At 32.7% G+C, this 23,430-nt stretch overlaps 4 protein-coding genes across 8 annotated transcripts; all 4 read left to right on the top strand.

Annotated features, from left to right (window-relative positions):
• Nucleotides 1–1,721: 1,721 nt before the first annotated feature.
• LOC25485576 (ferredoxin, root R-B1) lies at nt 1,722–3,609 on the top strand. The gene is made up of 2 exons (XM_013614815.3): nt 1,722–1,873; nt 2,849–3,609. The coding sequence occupies exon 2, from the start codon at nt 2,856–2,858 to the stop codon at nt 3,318–3,320; it is 465 nt and encodes a 154-aa protein (XP_013470269.1). The 5' UTR covers nt 1,722–1,873; nt 2,849–2,855; the 3' UTR covers nt 3,321–3,609.
• A 1,484-nt stretch (nt 3,610–5,093) lies between these two features.
• LOC25485575 (replication protein A 14 kDa subunit B) lies at nt 5,094–6,547 on the top strand. Its single transcript, XM_013614814.3, has 3 exons — nt 5,094–5,241; nt 5,812–6,073; nt 6,282–6,547. Exons 2-3 carry the CDS (start codon nt 5,815–5,817, stop codon nt 6,344–6,346), a joined length of 324 nt encoding a protein of 107 aa, XP_013470268.1. The 5' UTR covers nt 5,094–5,241; nt 5,812–5,814; the 3' UTR covers nt 6,347–6,547.
• Nucleotides 6,548–10,698: 4,151 nt separating this feature from the next.
• Nucleotides 10,699–13,453, top strand: LOC25485574 (ferredoxin, root R-B1). Of its 4 annotated transcripts, none has more exons than XM_024772055.2 (3): nt 10,739–10,851; nt 11,567–11,657; nt 12,668–13,453. In XM_024772055.2, the coding sequence occupies exon 3, from the start codon at nt 12,670–12,672 to the stop codon at nt 13,138–13,140; it is 471 nt and encodes a 156-aa protein (XP_024627823.1). In that variant the 5' UTR covers nt 10,739–10,851; nt 11,567–11,657; nt 12,668–12,669; the 3' UTR covers nt 13,141–13,453. The 4 variants fall into 4 exon arrangements, with proteins under 4 accessions (XP_013470267.1, XP_024627823.1, XP_013470266.1 ...); XM_024772057.2 differs by lacking the exon at nt 10,739–10,851 and adding an exon at nt 10,900–10,916; XM_013614813.2 differs by lacking the exon at nt 11,567–11,657 and having other exon boundaries at nt 10,699–10,851.
• A 2,339-nt stretch (nt 13,454–15,792) lies between these two features.
• Nucleotides 15,793–17,210, top strand: LOC25485573 (replication protein A 14 kDa subunit B). Of its 2 annotated transcripts, none has more exons than XM_013614811.3 (3): nt 15,793–16,046; nt 16,388–16,649; nt 16,928–17,210. In XM_013614811.3, the coding sequence occupies exons 2-3, from the start codon at nt 16,391–16,393 to the stop codon at nt 16,990–16,992; spliced, it is 324 nt and encodes a 107-aa protein (XP_013470265.1). In that variant the 5' UTR covers nt 15,793–16,046; nt 16,388–16,390; the 3' UTR covers nt 16,993–17,210. The 2 variants fall into 2 exon arrangements, with proteins under 2 accessions (XP_013470265.1, XP_024627811.1); XM_024772043.2 differs by having other exon boundaries at nt 15,794–16,012.
• Nucleotides 17,211–23,430: the final 6,220 nt, after the last annotated feature.

The following is a 23,430-nucleotide window of genomic DNA, read 5'->3' as shown; positions in this document are numbered from 1 at the left end:
AGTAAAAAACACACAATCACACTTATTAAGAAATCTACTAACTTTTGTCAAAAAAAGAAAAAGAAATCTACTAACAATATATAAAAGTCATATTTTAACAAATTCTCATAATTGTTCTCTCTTAAACTCGTGATCACCTTAATTTTACGTGCTTAATAATAATTTTACAGAATATAAAATCAATTTGTTTACTTTTTCTTCTCCTTATTATGTAATTCCCTTAAACATAGGAAAAAACGATGTATTATAACATAAATATAAGAATATTTTTTTCACATCTACTTTAATTTCTTAATTTCACTAATTTGCATAAATAAAAAATCAATAGAAACAATATCTATCGATCACTAACAATATATAAAAATTTTACTCCAACAAATTCTCATAATTATCCTTTCTTAAGCTAATAATCACCTTAATTTTATGTACTTAATGGTAATTTTACAAAATATAAAATCAATTTTTTTTTGGTAACAAATATAAAATCAATTTGTTTACTCTTTCTTCTCCTTATTATCCAATGAATCTAATTATCGTAAGCTGTAAAGTGGTACTTTGAAAGTCCAAAGTTAGTCGTTTAAAGCCCAACCGACTAGTTCAATACTCCCTCCGTCCCAAATTATAAGCAAAAAAACAAAAATCACACTTAAAAAATGAAAGAGAGAGAAAATTAAATGTAATTTGCAATTAATTTCATGAGAATAAGCAAAAGTTTTTATTGGAAAAGATGATTTCTTTTAAAAACAAGATTAAATATAATAAAAGTTTGTTTTTTTTTTCTTTCTTATATTTTGGGACAAAGAAAATGAGTTTTTTTTGCTTATATTTCGGGACGGAGGGAGTACATATAGATGTTTTATGAGACTTGACTGAAAATATTCCAATAATAATTTGTGTTCACATTTCTAAGAAAACCTTTAAAAGTATATTTTTAGACTCGATTGAGCTTACAATTTTTTTCAAAAGTACACATTTAGACAATACAAATATTGTATACATTTTGATCTATTTTGTCAGCCTTATCACTGGACAATGATGCCCTCCACTTTTTTTTTCTTTATCTGGAATTACTCGATTACCCCTTTCCTTCCCAAACCTAAACACCACTCTCTCCTTTGGTGCCATCGCCCATGACCCCTGCTCCTACTCTTAAACTTAATTGCTCTTTTAATTTCAAATTGTATAGTTTTTATGTTCATTTCGAAAATTGGATTTTGAAAGACAATTTTTTAGTTAACTAGCTTTTGAAACATAACAAGTTCCTTTCAAAATCTTGTCTAAAGAAGAAGGGGAAAAAGTGTTTCAAAGTGGAGGTATAGGGGGCAACCATAGGATTGGGAGGGAAACATAATGGGAGAACGGATAAATCATGAGGGTATTCAAGTACTTTCAAATTAAAAAAAAAATAATAAATAGAGATGTGTGTGCAGCAAAATAAAAAAGTGTACTTCATCTTGTCACTATTATAAGCAGAAATTAAATTTTTAAATTCATTTAATAAATAATATATTTGATTGATTTCTGCTTATAATAACAATCGGAGAAACAGAAAGCATTGAGATGCTTAAATATTTGTAGTATTCAACCAAATTGACCCTAGATTGAAAGTTACTCCTAGTATTAACGTGACCTTAATGAAAACACTAATAAGGTGATTCATTGAACGCTAGAAATTGGAAAGGACAGGTCAAGGTGAAAGACAATAATACAACAAGAACTATACGAACTCACATTTGTCCCACCGAACTCTCTAAAGGTCACTTTCCACTCCAATATAAACAAACAAACACATCTCCAAACTCATACTTGCTCTTTCAAACTTTCCACTTCTTTTCAGTTCTTTCTCATTCATTCACTTCATTCTTGTTCAACTGTAAGTTTCTTTTTTTTACAACTTTACCCCTGCAGATCTTTCCGTATGATATTTTATTTAATTAATAGATGTGTATGTAAATATAGTTTCTTATTATTCTGGCACCCTCTTTTGATCCTTAATATAATAGTTAATAGATCACTGACTTAGTTTATGTTTTCAATTGTTTCACTTTGATCCACACTCTATTGATGTTTTACATCTCTATTAATTTTTTATTCAATGAAATCATCAATCATATAGAATCAAGAATTTTTCAGTCACACGTCCTTGAATTGTGGTAAATAATGCATTATCATTCACTGCTCTTTATTCTTGTAAAATTTTTGATGTTATTTTTTTTAGAGATATAGCATTGCTCTTCATAAAGTCAACTGTGAACAGTCACTAGTTTTTTAGCACAGTATATACATGAAAGGAATTTTTTGCACCTAAATACCCTTGTTATATTATACTTCAAAGATTTGCAGTAGAGAGTGAGATTATTATATCTATGTTATCCGAAAGTGGATAATAGGGAAAAACAAAAGGAGTTGCTTGAACATTTGAAAAATCTATGATCTCCCTGAACAAACACTCGAAGGTGGTAGGTTGAGAAACTTTTACAATTCTGTATAAGTTGATTGCACAAAAGTTAATGTTTATCCTTATTATGTCATTGTTCTAGTATACAGTGTATGTTTGAAATAAATAATGTCATTATGATGATTGGCCAATTTTAAGTCATTGTGTATAACCTTGATTCTTTAAACTTCCTTTGATTTACATAGTTGTTTTCTTCCCTTCTTTTCTGTTCTACTTCTATTGATGTGTTTTGTTGCAGCCAAATTTACTTATTTTGATACTAAAAGAAAAACTTGTGATAAAAAATTGATTGTTGGAGCTTTAGTTGCCAAAATATATATATATTTTTAAACATGCTCACAGTTGTTTTCTTTAATGTAAAAAACATTGTCCATATTTATTTTGATTCAGAATAAAAATGTCAGCGGTGAATATGTCCACCATGAGACTTCCGACAGCTTCTTTGCACGGAACGGCTTCCTCTAGGACATCTTGTGCTCTTCTGAAGAATCCATCAACTTTGAGATCTGTGAAGAATGTGTCCAAAAGATTTGGACTAAAATCTTCCTCATTTAGAATCTCAGCAATGGCAGTATACAAAGTGAAACTGATTCAACCAGATGGTACAGAGAACGAATTTGATGCCCCCGATGACTATTACATTCTGGATTCAGCTGAAGAAGCTGGAGTGGAGCTACCTTACTCATGCAGAGCTGGTGCATGTTCTACCTGTGCCGGCCAAGTGGTTTCGGGTTCTGTTGATCAGTCTGATCAATCTTTCCTCGACAAGCAGCAAATTGAGAAGGGTTATCTTCTCACATGTGTCTCATACCCAAAATCAGATACTGTGATCTACACACACAAGGAGGAAGAACTCTGCTAAGTGATATATGATTTTTGTTAGTTTTGCTTTGATTATGTGTCATGTAGCTTATTATTGTGAAACTCTTGCTGTTTGTGTAACTTAATGATCATTGTAGGAAATAAAGAAAGGAAACAATTTATAGGAGATAAGTTTGTTTTTAAAATGTACTATTACTAGTAGCCTAGTTTGATGCAGTGGAAGATTTATTCTCACGTATATGCTGCTGTGGCAATTGAACTTTGGTGTGTAACTTGGTCTTCTTCTTTTATATGTTATTAAAACTTGGAAGCATCGGATTCCATCAAAAGGTTGGTGCATTAATATTGATTTTTTTTTATTACATCATTAAAATTAATTTTGGTCTAACACGACCAATCTGACATAAATTTAATCGAGAACGTCAAGAAGGCAAAGAAAGTGAGAATATCGTTGATTTCTTTATCCTTATATTGTTAATTTATGTGAGTTTTTTTTTTTTTTTTTTCACCGTTTTCATCAAGATGAGCTCTTACATCTAATTTTCATTGAAGTATGAAAAAAAGCGAGCATTTCAACTGTGGCTTAGAGTTACAACCTTATGTAAGGATTGCACAAGAGTGAACCTACCACTATTACACGGATCTCAATTTTTTAAAAAATATACTTGTGATTTACACGGATCTCAATTTTAAAAAAAATATACTTGCGATTAAAATACAAAAGAGTTTTCCTATAAATCATAAACTATTTTATCCATATGTTGGGGTATATCAACAAAAATAGCGCTAAAAAAATTCAAAATAAATTTAAATTTTATCTAATGTTAATCGATTGAATCATCCAAATTCAAAACAAAAGAATGTGTCCAAATTTTATCTAATTTTGTGATTTATAAAAATCACAAAATATTGAGTTTTTATAAATCACAATCTAATTGTATCCCTATGTTGAGATATCAACAAAAACTAAACAACACTAAAACCAATTCAAAACAAGTTTTGTCTAATGTTGATTGGTTTAATTTCTTCCCTCTCGTTATTATCATCCATAAAAAAACACGATTTTTTAAGTCGGGTTCATCAAGAAGTAAGTTTACTGATTCAAGAAGTATATCCCCCATTTTAAATTGAATTATATATAGCTTCATTGAAGATTCACAACTTTATCTCACCTTTTTTATAACCTTCGTATTTTTCAAAATATGCATCTAAGACTATTTGTGAAGTATCTTATAAATATTTAAAAAATAATAATAATATTTTCTAATATACATACAATAGAAAATAAAAAAGACATATATTAATACATGTCCCAACGCTAGTAGAAATAAAAAAAAAAAAAAAAAAAAAGGGTCATACTAATTAGTGCTTCATTGGTTAATAAATAAATAAAAAAACATTGAAAATAACATTTTTTGCAAGAGTTTTGACTACACAAATTATAATATATTATTTTTCACATTTTTCTAATTATACTTTACCTGTTTCAAAATAAGTGTTCTCTTTACTATTTTTTTCTTAAATTATCCGTCCATTTTACAATATAAATACAATATTTATTATTTTTTTCATTAACATACAATTATCATTAAAATCAACATCATAAATGATTTTTTTAATAACCGTGTAAAACTTAAAATAAACACCTAATTTAAGACGTAGCGAGTAATGATAATTGATTTTATCTTTCCCGCCAACAAACAGTTCAAAAATAAACACCTAACAAACAGCTCAAAATAAAGTAGATTTGCAGCAGGGAGAAAATCGTAAAGTCAGTAATACTAGTTTCCCGCCATAAAGAACACAATTGATTGTATCTTTCCCGCTTCTATTATTTATAACCTTTTCCGTGTTGTAGCTCTCTCTCAACTCAAATTACGCAAACGCATTTTAGGGTTTCTCTTCGTTTCATTCATTCTTAGGGTTTCAATTTCATTCCTCCGAAACAACAACTTCTTACGGTAATTCTCTCTCAACTTTTCTTCTGTGATTCAATGATTTATGTCTTTTGTTTCAAGTGATTCATTCTTTATACCCAATTTCCACCATATTCCCCTTTTTTATGCACTTATCATGTTTGTTAAAAGTCGTCAAAGACTTTGTTTTGCATATAGTTTTTTTTTCTTTTTCCTGTTGTTATTTTTATTTTCCCCCTTTAACATAGAATTATGATTTGGGTTTTAAGTCAAAACTAGATTTTTTTTTTTAAGATCTTGTTGATTTGAAGTTTTTTTTTATCATAACCCAGAAATCAGAAATTTCAATTGCTTAATTCTTGTTTGAGTTAAGTCTATAAAGCTTAAATCTTTTTTGACTTTGTCTGGCAAATCGTTATTTTTCCCTTTAACATAGAATTATGATATGGGTTTCAAGTTAAAACTATAAATTTTTGCTCAGGATCTTGTTGATTTTATGTTTTTGATCATATCCAAGAAATCAGAAATTTCAGTTGCTTAATTATTGTTCGAGTTAAGTCTATAAAGCTTGAATCTTTTTTATATTTTTGGTTTTTTATTTCTACTCTGTTTCAGGCCATGGACACTTCAAATCCTGCTGCATTTGTCAATGCCCAAGTTCTTCCCAATTTCATTGGAAAAAGAGTAAGAGCAGTGGTTCAGGTGAATCATTCTGATGGTGCGACAATCACGGGCAAGTCCACTGATGAATCTCAGATAATTGTAAAAGGGCTATCATCACAAGTCCCTGTCATGAATTATGTTGAGGTTATTGGCATTGCTGAAAGTAACAACTCTATCCATGCTGAAATATTGACTGACTTTGGTGCCACATTTGGTAAGAAGCACTATTGTTTTTATCTATATAGTTTTCTTACTTGTTTTTGTTATGGTAGTCTTGTTGAATTCTGTTTTTGTTATCAATTAATTAGGGAACTTCTAAATTTTGAAAAAGAAGAAAACTGTCGCATATTAAATGGCGTTTGTCAATCATTTTGTTCACAACTTAAATCTACAAGTTAATTTTGATTTGGCTTTCTTTGTAGATGTCAACTCTTACAATCAGTTATGCCAACTAGCAAATGGTGAATGCAAAAGTCTGTTTCTTTAGGGATCTTGAAGATTGCTGGGTCAGCAACTGGATGATATTAGGTTGCAATGTTCATGCTAAAGAACCTGCATATTTTTTAGCATTTTATGAAGGAACTATATTACGTATATGTTTATTCTGAGGATCAGACATGTGGACATGTGTTAGACTTGTTTTTGAAGTCCCCTTAACTTACATCTATGCGATCTCTAGTTTTGTTTATATCTGTGCCTATCTCATAATCTTCATCGCCTTTAGCAATACTCATTTCATTAGAATGAATGAAGCAGTAATATCTGGTTCTTTCGTATCTAAAATCCTTCCCTTCAGATTTTTGTAAGAAACCACTAATCCTTTTTGACAACATATTTTGCTATCTATGGCCTGTTTTAAAGTTAATCCGAGAGGGATCTGGGGAGCGTTCGAACCATCCTTGGTTTTTATTCTCTTATACTCTCTCTTCCTTTTTCTCTCTCCATTGTTTTTGACCAATGAAAAGAGAGAGAAAAGAAGTTGTCACATAAGTTGTTTCATATGGTTGTTCAAATAACACTACTCTTGTTAGAAAGAGCACTTTATGATTATACAAAGTTTTAACTGTATCTTTGGAATAGGAGAGGGAAAGAATCTAGAGGGTCAATGTTTAATAAAACTTTGTATAATCATAAAGTGCTCTTTCTAACAAGAGTAGTGTTATTCTAACAAGAGTTAAAACTTTGTAATAATACTCAATCAAATCACAGACATTTCATATTTAGAGGGTCAATGTTTAATAAAAACAGCAAGCCAATAACTAATATTTCTCCACCTTATGTTGGTTTCTTTGATCCTGCGTTTTTGAAAGCCGATGCATGGCATCCAAAGAAACCAAGCGGATGGCTGTGACTTTGGTGTTTGAAGAGATGGTGGAGGTTGCTTGGGTTACTCATCCAGCAAATAACTTCTATAGGCCACAAAGTGTGTCCAGACTGGATGTGTTTGGTGGAGGTTGAGCAAAATGTCTAGGGACTGGTGGTGTGGTGTGACTGACTGGAACACATAAAGGTACAGCAGGGGGTATAGATTCTGGGCATAGTTATATCATAATAGGAGTTCTGTCACTGGTATTTATATTGAAGGCTGCGGATGCACATATAATGACATGATTTATCTGCTCTAACCCGAAAGTTGCTGATGTGAAAGCATTAGGACTGTAAAAGTGGCTTGGTGGTTCATGAAGCAAAGCAAGGATACTTGGTTTAATAAATGACTGGATCAATAAATGGAGCTACTAATTAGTATTGATTACAAATAATAGTCTCATTTGACACAAGTTGAGCACAAGTTGGCATCAAGGCAAAAGATGCTGCGAGCTTTTAGGCTATCATGACAGTAAATGGCTTAAAAATCGGTGTTGATGGTAGTGTTAGTGTAATATGTTATGTTCGAATGCATATTGTTATTGGGAAAATATTTGTTAGACACCTCAAAGATGTATACACCATCAGGGAGATAGAGATAAGAGAGAGCGATGTTATAGATGTGGTAAATTGATGATGTGATAGGAAGAGAGATAGAGAGAAAACAATGTGTTAAAATATCTTCTCGATAGACATGATATTATTGGGGTTGGGTAGCTCAATTAGTTTGCGTTAAATGATACGGAGTTGAAGTTGTTGAGTTTAAACTCGGACAAAAGAGAAAAACTGATCTAATAACTATAAGACATGATATTGTTTTGAGTTTTTTTTTTTTTTTTGAGAAACTAACATCGAGGAGAATCGAACCTGATATTTTAAAGAAGAGCACTCTCAGATCTTAAGTCGATATTATCAGACCAACCCAGGTGAAATGTTATCTTGACAACTTTTGTGTTGTCCAACACCATATATTTATATGTATAAATACTATTTCATTTTTTAATTACTTATTTCTCTCTCTTCTAGTCACATCGATAGTTATGAATTGTGTATTTTTATAGAAGTTATCAAATAGTTGTTGTTATTTGGATGTTCGAATAACATTGTTTTTTTTATCTAAAACAACAAAAATATTAGAAGCTCAAGAACGTGATTTTCATAAAGTGGAGCTTCATGTTGATTCCAAAGCAGTTGTTTCCAACCTTGTGGATGGTGGTAAAGGTCGATAAACAACGAGGTTGAGTTTGTTGACAAATATTAGAAACTTGTTAGAATTGAATTGGGAGGTTCGCATTTGTCATACTTTTAGAAAAGCAAATTCTTGTGCAGATGTACTGGCTAACTTGGTGTGTGACGGTGGCTCTTCTTTGATTATTTATGAACAATGTCCTATTCAGATGAGATCATGTTTTTGAGCTAATTATGTTGGTGTTGCAACACCAACATAGAAAAGCAAATTATGTTATACTTTTAGAAAAGCAAATTCTTGTGCAGATGTACTGGCTAACTTGGTGTGTGACGGTGGCTCTTCTTTGATTACTTATGAACAATGTCCTATTCAGATGAGATCATGTTTTTTAGCTAATTATGTTAGTGTTGCAACACCTCGCTTAATTAAGTAAGCGTTAAGTTTCCTTTCTTTTGAACTAAGGTCCTCTTGTATTAAAAAAACAAAAAACAAAAATATAGTTTTTTAGGAATAACCAAAATATAGTGGTGGATTCTAAGGCGAGGGAGCAATTAAGTCCCTCACCGGTGGACCACCCAGTTTACACCATTGGATCTATTAAAACAATTTAATTCTCCCACCTAATCTTTGCTCTTTTTCTGTGTCCCAGCAAAACCTCCTTCTTTCACTACTTAATTTTCATTATTAAACTTAAAATTAAAAAAGATCCAAATTTTATTTAGGTTGAATTTCAATTAAAGCTTCACAAAACGAAATTCTGACTTGAAAAAATTAATAAAGTGAAGAAACTTCTAGGTTTTCAAGTTAAATTCTTGCTATTAAATCTGATTTTCAATTTCAACCTACTGAATTACATTGACGTAACAATCCAAACGCCTCACTTCTCCAAGGAAACATGGCCAAACTGATTGGGTGGAAGAACACATATGTGTTGCTTTTTTATTTCCATCAAATCTTAACCCTTAAATTCTTTTAAATAAATTTAATGGTATAATTTAAAGGGTGCTCCAGGGTAGAATCTATAAATAAAATTTTTGTTTGAAAATATAAACTGTTACTTACTCCCAAACAAAATTAATTTTTTAGATTCATTCATTTAATAATGTATGTGATTTATAACATGGGCCACATACATCGTTAAATGAACCTAAAAAATCAATTTTACTTATATTTAAAAACTGAGGGAATATTATTAAGTAATAATTACATTACTTGCTTAACCAATGCCCCATGTTAACATTGTCCAAAATTAAATGATACACATGTGAGGGTAGAATCCACCAAATATAGTTGTTAACATAGTTTTAAAACTCGGACCGGCCCGGCCGGTTCGACCGATCGAACCGTGAACCGGGGATGTGACCGGTTCGGTCTGCTTATTGGATCGGAGATGTAGTTGAACCAGTCAAAACCGGTATGACTCGCTAAAAACCGGTGAAAACCGGTGACTCGGCAGGTTTGATGAACCGGACCGGGTCAATAAAAAATCAGAAAAACTAAAAAAAAAATAAAAAATCATAGAACAGACCGACAGAAGGGAAGAAGATTCTTAGATACTGGAAAAAAATCACATAACATAAATCCGGCGACGGAAGGGAAGAATATAAAGAAGGCAAGAACATGATTGAAATTAATCAACTCGTGATTTACCATGAAGGAAATTTTAGATCTGATATGTGCTTTTTAAAGTTTAGATCTACTGGTTTGGATGGATGTAGATTTTGACTTATAAAGAGAATAGAAGATGAGGGTAAGGGAGGTAGGAGGCGACACTATACAGGTCTGCAACATCAAAAAAATTGGTTATGTTTTCAACTTTATATGACATTAAGACCTAGCAGAATTTTTTTAATTTTTTTTATCGTAAAAGTAAACATTGGGAACTATCAACTATCTATCTTTGTACAATTATTGGTGCTTACCTTTTCAATTTTGCTTAAAGGCTTTTATTTTTAAATATTACTACTCTTGTACACCTTTCTTAAAAAAAATATTAAACATCTATATCTTATAAAATTATTACTTTATTGATTATTCATAAAATATATCAAATAAAAATAACAAAAAGATAGGAATACGACCGAGTCATCCGATTTAATCCGGTTAAATAACTATATAAATTTAATCTAAGGACCGAGTTATCTAACCAAGTCATCCGAGTGGTTCCGATTCAGTCATGCCGTTCGATCAATGACTTAGTGGTTCGACTATTGACCCATTAATCCAATACCCCACCAAGTTGATGTTCGAGCCGAGTTTTAAAACTATGGTTGTTAAAATTTGATTGGATTGAACTCTAGAAAGGACAAATGAAAGTGGAAGACAATAGTGAACGAAGTCACATTCGTGTTGTGTCCCACCGGACAATCTAAAGGTCACTTTCACTCTCTCTCTCTCTCTCAAACTCTCCTGGGTAGCACTTCCTTCTCTCTCAAACTGTAAGCGTCTTTCTTTACCCCCTAACTAATTTCCTCCTTTTCGCAAATCTTTCATATGCTTTCAGGTTAATCGTAATCATCATACTCATATTATTTTTTTGATCCCTAATATTATAGATCACGAATTTCAAATCATGTTTTTCAATTGTTTGATTTTGATCCACACCCTGTTGTTGTTGTTGTTGTTTTGCATCTCCATTAATTTATTATTATTATTATTATTATCACTAATTCTGTGGAATCATCAATCATATCCCAATATTCATATGATTGAGAAAGATAGAAATCAATATCTTAGTTTTTTTTTTTGAGGGAAAATCAATATCATAGTGACTGAATCATTTTGCAATTCATAAGTAACATTCATTAGTCTTTTTAGCATAGTATAATTTTCCTCACTTGAACTAATTGGTTTGCTCTCAAATGATACAATCTTCTTAATTACAGATTCCAATTTTATGTGGACTAACAGATCCTTAGTTCGGGTTATTGGTTTTTGTTGAACTATAGGTTTTGGATTTTATTTGGTTGCATAAATTGTTGTCGTGAATTCCTGTTCACCCATTATTTGTTATTACTGATGTTATTGTTATCCCTGGACCCTGCATATGCGGGACTTTTGGTGCACTGGACTATCCTTTTTTTATGTTATTATTATCATGGGTCGCAACTTTTCTGGTTGTGCTGAACAATAATTGATTTTACACTTGAGTAGAAAACAAGATAAGTCAGTGGCGTAAATTGAAGGTGAAGACATCATAACAAGGAAGGTTTAGCAGGGAAAGAGTTAAACAAGGAGGGATTGGGTGAGGGAAGACTTATGTGCTACTCTTAATTTTTTAATATATCTGAACCCTTTAATTATTTTAATAGATCCAATGGTACACTGGTGAGGAACTTGATGGCTCTCTCACCTTTCTGCCACCAAGTTTATAACCTATGTTATTCCATTCTCTCATCCTATACTTTTTTTGACTGGGGTAGAAGGGTGATGATGTTCATCCTACATTGTATTTTACTGATGCTGCTGGTGCTTTTTTTGGCTCTACAATGATATAACTCTATACCTTAGTTATTCTGTATTTTCATACTGTATTTGGTACCTATCTGATTCCAGTGATTGTTAATAAGATACAACTTCTGACAACCGGAGTCATCCTAATTCCTAAAGTGGATAAAAGGGAAAAACAAAATGAATTACCGGAACATTTAGCCTCCTTATAAAAACACTTTAAGGTGGTAGGTTGAGAAAGTTTTACAATTCCGTAGAAGTTGACAAAAAAGTTAATACTTAAAGCTAAGTAGGTTAAGTGATGCAAAGAAAACTTGAGGGTACGAATTTGCTTAGGAGTAATGTGTAATTTAACCTTGAGCATATGTCATTGTTCTAGTATACATTGTGTGTTTGAAATAAATATCATTATGATGATGGGCCACTTTTAAGTCTGTGCATAATAATTGAGTAACCTTGATTCTTTAAATTGCCTCTGGTACACATGATTTCTTTCTTTTTTGCTTCTTTTTCCTCTGTGTATTTGGTTTTTATTCGTCTGTTCTTAGCACTTCATGTGCACTTAAGTACTCCTTGTGCTCAAGGATGTTCATGCGTTTTGGAGGTTATATATATATATATATATATATATTATATTTTGCCATTCCAAAAAAAAAAACTTTGTGATAGAAAATTTCTTGTAAGAACTCTAAGGGGAGAAAAGAAGTGACTATTTCTCAAAAATAATCTTTTTCAAACATGGTCATTGTTGTTTTTTATATGGTTAATTCTTATAGCACTTTATTTATATTTATTTTTATTCAGGTATGAAAATGTCAGCTGTGAATATGTCCGCTGTGAGACTTACAACAGCTTCATTGTACGGAACAGCGCCGTCTCGGACATCTTGTGCTCTGAGGAAGAGTCCATCAAGTTTGAGATCTGTGAAGAATGTGTCCAAAACATTTGGACTAAAATCTTCCTCATTTAGAGTATCTGCAATGGCAGTATACAAAGTGAAACTGATTGGACCAGATGGAACAGAGAACGAATTTGATGCCCCTGATGACTCTTACATTCTGGATTCAGCCGAAGATGCTGGAGTGGAGCTACCTTATTCATGCAGAGCGGGTGCATGTTCTACTTGTGCTGGCCAAGTGGTTACGGGTTCTGTCGATCAGTCTGATCAATCTTTCCTCGATGAGCAGCAAATCGAGAAGGGTTATCTTCTCACTTGTGTCTCATACCCAAAATCAGATACTGTGATTTACACACACAAGGAGGAAGAACTCTACTAAGTGATATATGCTTTTTGTTAGTTTTTCCGTGCATGTTTTGACCATGTGTCATGTAGCTGATTATTGTGAAACTAGGTTGGTGTTTGTGTAACTTATTGAATCATTTTAGGAAATAAGGAAAGGAAACGTGTTATAGGACATCGGTTTGTTTTCTATAATTACTATTACTGGTAGCGTTTATAGGACATCGGTTTGTTTTCTATAATTACTATTACTGGTAGTGTATTTTGATGAATTTGAAGATTTCTTCTCATGTAGTTGCCAGTTATTAATGATATGTATGCTGCTGTGGGAATTAAAGTTTGGCGTGTAACTTGGTCTGCCTCTTCTTTTATATGTTGTTAAAACTTAGAACCGCCGGATTCCATTAAAAAAAGTGGATGCATTAAGGTTGATTTTGGTCCAACAAGACCAAGCTGATTTAAATTGGGACCCGGTTCCCCCGCACCCAATGTATACGCAAATTCACACAGTTGTATATCGGTGTCCGCTTGATCAAGATCAAACGTATCAGATTTAAGCCCGGTATTGGATTTATGAAAACATTTTTATGGGCTGTCCGATCAGACAGCCACCAATGTCATGAATGCGTGAACACATCCCCTGACGGTAGGGAATCCGCATTCCTTAAATGGAGAGCATCAAGAAAGTTGAGAAAGATGAGCATTTATATCTCATTTTCATTTAAGCAAAACATGTTCTGCTTCTATCAAGAAAAGTGATCATTTCAACTGGCCTGCAGCCTTTAGCATGTAAGGATTGCACAAAAGGGGACCTACCAGGCTGCCACTAGTATACTGTACTGCTAATATATTTTTCCACTTCTGGTACTTATTTTTTTTCGAAAGACAGGCTCTACTTATTCTGTCTTGTTCATGAGCTGCATTGCTTTAGTGGTTCAAGGAATATATACCAACATTTCTTATAGTCGCTTAGAAAAGTTGAAACCGGACTTCGTGACATAATAACCATTTATTAGGAAGAAAATGATGGATACGACTGCGTATAAGGTGCCAGGTTATTGGAAGTTGCTGTGGAAACTGGCTGTGCCTCCAAAATTTCACTCTTTTATGTGTCGTGTGGTGCGTGACTGTGTTCCTATTCGTGTGCGTTTACAAGATAAGGGCCCGCACGTTCCTGATCTGTGTCCTTGGTGGTGCGGGACAAGAGACGTTGCCTCATTTGGGAATGGCTGAACTGCTTAATCAATCAGTGAAGTAGTACCTGTGGTTTAGGAAGTGTGTTTCAAGTTTTGGAGCAACTGCCGTGGCATATTTGCTGTCACGATGTGGAGCTTGTGGAAGAGTAGGAACCTGACAATTTGGGAAAATAAAGTCGAAAGTTCAGCTGATGTGGTTTGTAGAGGTCGAGCGTGATCCCAAGGGTAGCAGCTCAAGCAAAGCAGTTTGATTCAATGGTGTCGTCCTACCAGCATTTTTTTTCTCTCATCATAATGAGTTGGTATTGGAATATGTATTAGGGACGAGATGATTTGTTTGTCGGAGTGAACACTCTATGGCTGGAACCTTTGATGTCAGTCCGAATGGGAGAAGCAAAAGCTTTGTTAGATGCATTTTTGTGGAGTATTGAGCTGGGATTTGACAGAATTATCTTCTCAATCAATGCCAAATATTATTAAAAAAAGGAAATAAAAATAAATATTTGTTGAGCCAACTATGCTTCAACCCGTTCAACCAAAATGGCAATTGCAATATATCCGAGTGTGATTTTTAAAATATTGAATATATATAATTATGCTGTCAAAATAAAATAAAATAAATTGCTTGTATTATCTGAGCGTTAAAACAATTGTCTATGTCAAAAAAACATTGCACATAAATTACAATTATTCTTAAAGTATCCTTTAATTACAATTATTTCTCAATTTCATTAAAAATAAATTACAATTAACTAAAACATTTATTTATTAAAGTAGATTTAAATATTTTTTGTTTATTGCCTCATCAAGCACAAGTGGTTACTTTGTGCGTTATAAACTTATAAATTTATTAAGTTTGATTTCTACTTATAAATTTGTGGTTTAAAAATGATTTTAGTCTCTAAAATTATAAAATTTTGTTTTGTTTTATTTTCTATAAGTTTTTTTTAGTTTTATTTAAGTTTTATGTCTTGTTTATAAAATGTTATTTTAAGAAATTGACCAGTTTATAAAAATAACAGATTTTAAATTTGCAAGACTGAACCTAATTTTCCCACGTAAACTAAGACTAAAAAACACTATAATTAGAGGGACTAAAACTAAAATAATAAATACTCCACTCTTCATATATACAAAAATACATTAAAACATGGAGAAAATGGTAAATTCAGGAATATATTTTTCCCGCCTTAAAGAACAAAATTTCGGATCCCGCTTTTATTATTTTTCGTCTTTTCCGCTCTCCATATACAAAATATACTTTTTAAAGGGTTTCTCTTCCGTTCATTTTTTCTTAAGGGGGCGTTTGTTTGACGGTTTAAAATTTCATTCCTGGGATTAATCTTTCTTGGGAATTAATAATGGGCATCTTATTCCTGAGTATTTTTAGAAAACGGTGTTTGGTAAATAATTGTCAGATTCATGGGAATTGTTTGTGATAGTGGGTATATGGGTAGTTATTTCCATTTTAGTACCATTTACATGAGAATCTTTTATTCCCGTCCACTTTCTTTGGGAATAAAATCATGGGTAAGTGGAAGTTATTTTTTTCCTAGAAATTCTTTATTCCCGGAAGTTATTTTTTTAACTTTGTAACAAACATAGGAATCTATAATTCCAACCTCCATGTTCCTGGGAATAATTTTTTAAACCAGGAAACAAACACCCCTTAGGGTTTCAATTTTCAAGCCTCCGCAACAACAATATTATACGGTAATTCTCTCTCTTGATCGAAAAAAAAAATACGGTAATTTTCTCAGTTCTTCTTCTGCGATTCATCAATCCATGTCTTATGTTTGAAATTATTCATTCATTATACATACACAATATCAACCAGATTCCCCCCTTTTTTCTATGTACTTATCGTGTTTGTTGAAAGTCCTCAAAGACTTTGTCTGGCAAATCGTTATTTCCCCCCCTTTAACATAGAATTACGATCTGGGTATCAAGTTAAAACTATAAATTTTTGTTAAGTTCTTGATCATAATCAAGAAATCAGAAATTTCAGCTGCTTAATTCTTGTTCGAGTATAAGTCTATAAAGCTTGAATCTTTTTGATATTTTTGGTTTTTTATTTCTACTCTTCAGATCATGGACACTTCAAATCCTGCTGCATTTGTCAATGCCCAAGTTCTTCCCGATTTCATTGGAAAGAAAGTAAGAGCAGTGGTTCAGGTGAATCATTCTGATGGTGCGACAATCACGGGCAAGTCCACTGATGAATCTCAGATAATTGTAAAAGGGCTATCATCACAAGTCCCTGTCATGAATTATGTTGAGGTTATTGGCATTGCTGAAAGTAACAACTCTATTCGTGCTGAAATATTGACTGACTTTGGTGCCACATTTGGTATGAAGCATTATTGTGTTTATCTATATAATTTTCTTACCTGTTTTCGTTATGGTAGTTTTGTTGATTTGTGTTTTTGTTCTCGATAAAGTATATTACTTTTAAATTTTGAAAAAGAAGAAAATTGTCACATAGTAAATGTTGTTTGTCAATCATTTTGTTTACAACATAAACAGCCAAATTAGAATCAGACACTACTTTTTGGTCTTTTAAATTTCCATTGTTCTGATGTTTACCTACTTATGTTGATTTTGATTTGTATTTGTATTTCTTTGTAGATGTCAACTCTTACAATCAGTTATGCCAACTAGCAAATGGTGAATTCAGAAGTCTGTTTCTTTAGGGAGCTTGAAGATTGTTGGATTAGCTAGTGGATGGTATTGAGTTGCAGCCTTTATGCTAAAGAACGTCTTACTTTTTTACATTTTTGATTGGAGCTATATATATAATGTATATGTTTATTACCTGAGGATTCGATATGTAGACATATGTTGTGCCTGAACTGTTTCATGTTTTTGAAATCCCCTTAACTTATATTTCCATGCTACAGTTTGTTTTATATGTGTCAATCTCATCATCTCCATCGCCTTGATTAGCACGGGTGAAAATTTGGTTTCATAAACATCTGGTTCTTTTGCGTCTAAAATATTTTAATAATCTTCCCTTCCAATCTTTGTAAGAAACTTCGCAAGTCCTTTTTAACAAATTTCTTGGCTCTTGAATGAATATGTGGTCTATGTCGTCTGTTTTAAAATTTACTGCACGGGGAGCTTGGGAGGATTTGAGCCATCCACGCATTTTTTTTATCCAGTCAAATTTGATTTTAACAAAAATAACAAATTATGGTTACCCAAAGTTGACTGTATCTTTGGGATGAGAAAGAGAAGAGAAAGAAATGAGACTCTCTTCTTTGGTTAAACAATGAAAGGTGTCTAAAAACAACTAGTTATGTGTGCGAATCTGTAAGCTTAGGGATGGGCAAAAACACTGTTGAACCAAACCGAATTGCTGAAATGAACTGAACCAATATTAAATCGAACTGGTGCATGAGAGTTCCGAACCGAACTGTTTAAAAAAACCATAACTGAACTTGAACCATTTGCTTCTGTACCAAAACCAGAACTGAACTTGCGTTTAAGGAACTAGAAGGCACACAACCTCTCTTGCGAACTTGGTCCAAAACAAACTGAGATGCATTCCTCCGTCGCCGATCTGAGCCGCATGATCGATCCATCTCCAGTCACCAACCAACAACCTCCTTCTCGGTACCCATTTCAACCCTCTGTCGCGTTCGATCCGCAGCAGCTCCAGTAAATTGAAAACGACAAGGTTAACAGTTCATGTCTTGGTTTTAGCTTAACAGTTCATCAATTTGTCAACGATAAGGTTTTCCTCTCTCTTTTGGTTTTTCATCAATTTGCTGTTTTCAATTGAAGAAAGCAAAAAGATATATGAAAATTGAAATTGAAAACGATGTTAAATTGAAAACGATGTTATCCATGTCCTGCCTCTTTGAGTTCTGGTTTGAAGCAGTAACTGAAAGAGAATGAGCTAGATTCATTAACTCAGTCTTAATCTAGCTGTTCTTATATCATTTAGTTGATTTGAGTCGCTATGTTTATTAATATAGAATAACTACTAATGTGAAAGAAAATAAGAAAATAACGTTTTTTATATTTGTTATTCACCAAGTTAGGACATTTAATTGGCTTTAGCCTTTAAGCATCATTATTCCAATCTTTAACCTTTTGATTGAACTCAATTATTATAGCATCTTTGTCCGGGGAACGAAAAGGTTAAAAAAAAAGTTTTATACAATCATATAGATTTTCGTATAGATTAAGTTTTTGGTGCATAAGTGAGACAAGTTTTGCTTCATGCATAAACTTGTGTTCCACCATTGGATTGATAAGTCTTGCAATTGAATCAAATGTGATATAATGTGACCTGTTGATCCAATGGTTGAAAACAAAGTTGTGTATGATGTAAAACTAATTTACCGGTGTGCATTAAGGGTTATGATATTGTTCCAAGAGTATTGATTGGTGTGTTATAGCCTTCTCCATTTTACGTTTACTCTAGAATTCGTCGACCGCCACCATTCAATATGATCCTTGGTTTGAACAAGTCATTTGTCATTCACCATTAGATGTCATCTTATATGTTATTTCTTTATGTTATAGTATGTGGCTTGCTCGTAACAAGTCTTGTTTTTATGAAAAACAATTTCTTGTGGAGGATATTGTTTGTAAGGATTAGACTCTAGAGGATGACCCTCATTTCAATGTTGATGTTGCTGACCCTATTACCAATATATGGGGTATTGGTGTTGTTACTTGAGATTCAGATGGATATGTTGCAGCAGTGGACACTTGGTGTGTTGAATCCCTTCTAGATTCTGATATCGGTGAGGCTTTGGTTGCAAGGCTAGCAATTCAGCAATTCAGTTTGCTCTAGATATGGGACTTTTTGAGGTGATAATTTGAAGGTGACTCTATTAATGTGGACCGTGGTTTTCAGAACATTGCAAATAAACAATCTTACTTTGGTATGGTGATTGCTCATTGTAATCATCTTAGCTCCCATTTTAATTATTTTTCATTGAGTTGCTAATCGTAGTACTAATATGATGGTTCATTTTAGTTAAATTTGTTTTATCTTCCTCTCGTATTGTATTGCTTCTTCTGTTTCAGCCGATTTGGTTGTTTAATGGAATTTTGTTTATGTTAAAAAATTATTATTACTATTATTGTTAATAGTGTTATGGGTGAGTTGTTGGTTCATGCAAGATTCTATGCTTGATTGGCCAGAATACGATCCTAGTTTTGTCAGAAAAAGTGGTATCATGTCAAAAATGTGTTTAATGACCAAGTACTTCATCCGTTCCGTTTTAAATATCATTTCGTTTGACTACAGATTGAACTTTTAAACTGGTGTTGCTATTCCAACACGGCACTTAAAAAAGAATAGAAAGAGTAAAATAGGTAAATAAATAATTAAATAAAAAAAAAAAAAAAGCGCCTATATAAATGTACAAATTCTTCGTTTTGGTTCAATTTGAGCGACAATGGAGGAAGCTATGAAGAAGCGACCTCAGTTGCGGGCGGCTGTCCTCCCCAATGAACTGATACTGGAAATACTATCCTGGCTTCCCGTTATATCTCTTATGCGATATGTGCGTCAACATCTCTTTCAAAACTCTCATCTCTGATCCTTACTTCGTTCAAATGCATCTCAAGAAATCTAAAAGAAACTCACACATCACCGCAATTTCACAACCTTATTCCAATCGTGTTGTAACCTTTACAAATATTTCTCGTTTACTTGAGGATAATTCATCAACCACCATTCATTATGATCCTTTCTGTCGATTGGTTGAGAATGACGGCAGGTGGTGGGTTGCTGGTTCATGCAATGGATTACTTTGTTTGATTGATTGGAAAGCTTCACAGCTATGTCTTTGGAATCCAGCCACTAGGACAAAATCCGAATTTTTTTATGTCCCTATGAGTTGTCATCATTTAAAACAGTTCTCTTTTGGTTTTGATGAATCAAATGAATCTTACAAGGTGGTAAAGTATCATATAGAGGTGGAGCATGGTAATGCACGAAGTGTTGCCAAAGTTTTCAGCTTGGGGGATAAATGTTGGAGAAATATTCGATGTTTTCCGGTGCTTTACAAGTTTAACTGTAGTCATACTAACACTGGTGTATATTTGAGTGGTACTATTCAGATGATTTTGTTATTTGGAATAGTAGTAGTATTACTATTGAGCAACCAATGATTCTTTCACTTGATCTCTCCACCGAGACATACACTCAACTGTTGCTGCCTCGGGGTTTTCACAAGCTTCCACGTTATCAGCCAACACTTAAGGTTTTAAGGGACAATCTTTGTATTTTTCATGATTTTGAGGGAACTCATTTTGTTATGTGGCAAATGAAGGATTTTGGAGTTCAAGAGTCTTGGATTCAATTATTTAAAATTAGTTATAACAATTTATCTATAAGAAAGGGGTTTAATTGGTTGGGATTGTTGCCATTGTATCTCTCTAAGAATGGTGATACACTGGTATTGGCAAAAGGCAACAAGGCATGTTTCTATAACTGCATAGACAATAAAGTAGTTGAAATTGGGATTACTAATGAAATTTATTGGTCAAATGCCAAAAATTACGTTGAAAGTTTAGTTCCGACTCATTGAAAGTGAGTTTCTCTTCCACATTACTTGTTTGAATTTACGTTTCTTCATGTATGTTGCTTTAAAATCCTTGTCAGTTAATAATAGTAGAACGTGTGAATATTTTGTGTGATGTCTTAGCCACATAGCTTGTCTATATTGTTGAATGAGTGTATCTATAATCTACTGACCATTGTTGGATGTTTGGCTCTAATGAATTGGATGAATTTGTCTTGAACTTTATGCTTATCATAAGTTAGATGATGCAAGGAAAAACCTAAATGATAAATAATAGAATGTGAGAGGTGGAAGTGCAAAACTGATGTTATGAGCAAGTGAAGTGACATATATCAGCAATTATGAGTAAAAAGACTAGAGCAAGTTTTGACACTGAACAGTGGCCAAAAACACACTCACGTATGTACAGAGAGAGATTGTATGAGAATAAAACCAAAATCTCGAAAGCTCTTTTCAATAACCGCTTGATTTTAAATGCATAACTCTACATTCACAGTAACGAACCTTCTCCCTGTCTTTCCTCTGCAAGGTTTTACTAAGGTATTGGGTTTTGTTTAGGAAGAGAGTGAAAAAAATACATGTGTTACCTTCATAGCAGATGATTTGTTGAGTTATCAGACCTTTTCTTAACTTCTGTTGGAGCTGATGATTCTATCTTAATATTCATAGTTTACTTGTATTTCCCCTCTTCTTCACAAAAGAAACTCAGGTTCTACCGATTCCGGAGGCACACCAACTTTCATTTATATAATTTGATTATCTTAATGGGAGCCTGAGGTTTCAAGTTGTGGATTCAAATCGTCATCATTTAACATTAACTGCTTAGTTTTCTTTCACTGTTTTCTTGTATTAATTATTGTTGGCCTTTCTCTTTGCTGTTGTGCTAGAATTGATTCAGAGGGAAAAGCTAGGAAGGTTGTGTGGTTGTCAAGGTATGTATGAACTTCATAGCAACAACTTTTCCCGATAGTGTTTTGCCGTACTATATTGGAGAACTTGCCGAAAAAAGCTTGTGAAAAATTTGTCGTAAGTTGTTTTCATAAGTTCTCCCAAACAGTCTCACAAAACATATGTTAGTAGATAAGCTCAAATAAGTCAATCCAAACAACCCTTAAGTTTATGTATACCAAAGACATGCATACTAATAGATACTCTAGGTTTTGTTTGTGAATGGTTTGTTTCTTACGACCATATTTGTTCTTCAATGACATCATTCACAGCCAGCAAGGAACTATCAGAAGCAACCCACAACCATGTTTCGTACGGTCCCCTGTATAGTGGATGACAAAGATCAAGGTTGGCCATCAAGTAAAAGAGATTGGCAAATCTAACTGTTAAAAATGAATAAGAAAGTGAGGCATCACTACAAACCTAACTGGTGCGGCAATGTAGAACTCCTTGACCCTTGTGTCATATAAAGGGTTGCCTAGTTTAGTAAAGGTCATAGTTTAGTTCCATGTAAAATATTAATATGGGTGCAAGGCATTCTTGGTAAATTCAATGAATGAAACATTAGTTTCATTTAGAATGTTTGGTTCTTGCGGATCTAAAATACTCTAATCATATCATATTTGAGTAAATAGGCAATTACGCTCTGAAATTGTAAGTTTTGTCAATTATCCTTCTGAAATTAACAAAACTTCAATTAACCCCCTAAAATTGCACAACATTAATCAATTCACCCCCTCCGTCAAGTTTTTCTGTTAATCAACATGACGTTTTGCACTTATATGCAAAATGCCCTCGAACTTGAAAATTTATATTTTTTTTCTTATACTTCACTCAAAAGATATTAAAGGTAAACAATTAACAGTTAGCTTTAATATTTAAGTTATTTAAGACGCATTCTTTGATGATACAATAGGAATAACAGGAATAGCTCTAATGAGTATTTTGAACTGCTTCTTTTTCTATCAAAACAATGTTGAATTGAAATTCTTTTTGGAATTCTAGCTTATGACTCCCAACATAGGTGTCAAAACACATCAATATTGTCAAATAGTGTTAGGCTCCATAGGGTAATGCTTATGTTGATTGTCACGTGCTCATTGTATTCACAAACGAAGTATTATTGAGTTTGGATTTCCATATCTAATAAAGTATTACATAGTGGTTATGAACTAGTATATTGTTTTGCTTTATGTTATCTAAAATATTAGATTGTAATAAAATATCCAAATGTTAATTGTAATATTGTATAGTTTATAGTATTAAAATTAACTGTTAATTGTTTGCTTTAATATCTTTTGAGTCAAGGATAAGAAAAAAAACATATACATTTTCAAGTTTGGGGGCATTTTACACATAAGTGCAAAACTTCAGAGGGTATTTGCAAAACGTTAACTAACAGAAGAATTGGACAGAGGGTGTAAATTGATTAACATTATGCAATTTCATGAAGGTAATTGAAGTTTTGTTAATTTCAGAGGATAATTGACTAAACTTACAAATAATTACATATTTACTCTCGTATTTCCTTCCAATCTTTGTAAGAAACTTTGCTAGTCCTTTTTAACAAATTTATTGGCTATTGAATCGATAGGTAATATATGGTTTGTGTGACTATGTAACCATAAGTTTCAA

This window comes from Medicago truncatula, chromosome 1 (genome assembly GCF_003473485.1).
Source record: "Medicago truncatula cultivar Jemalong A17 chromosome 1, MtrunA17r5.0-ANR, whole genome shotgun sequence".
Taxonomy (NCBI): domain Eukaryota; kingdom Viridiplantae; phylum Streptophyta; class Magnoliopsida; order Fabales; family Fabaceae; genus Medicago; species Medicago truncatula.
Note: the sequence above shows the minus strand (reverse complement) of the source record. Positions and strands in the feature narration are given on the sequence as shown.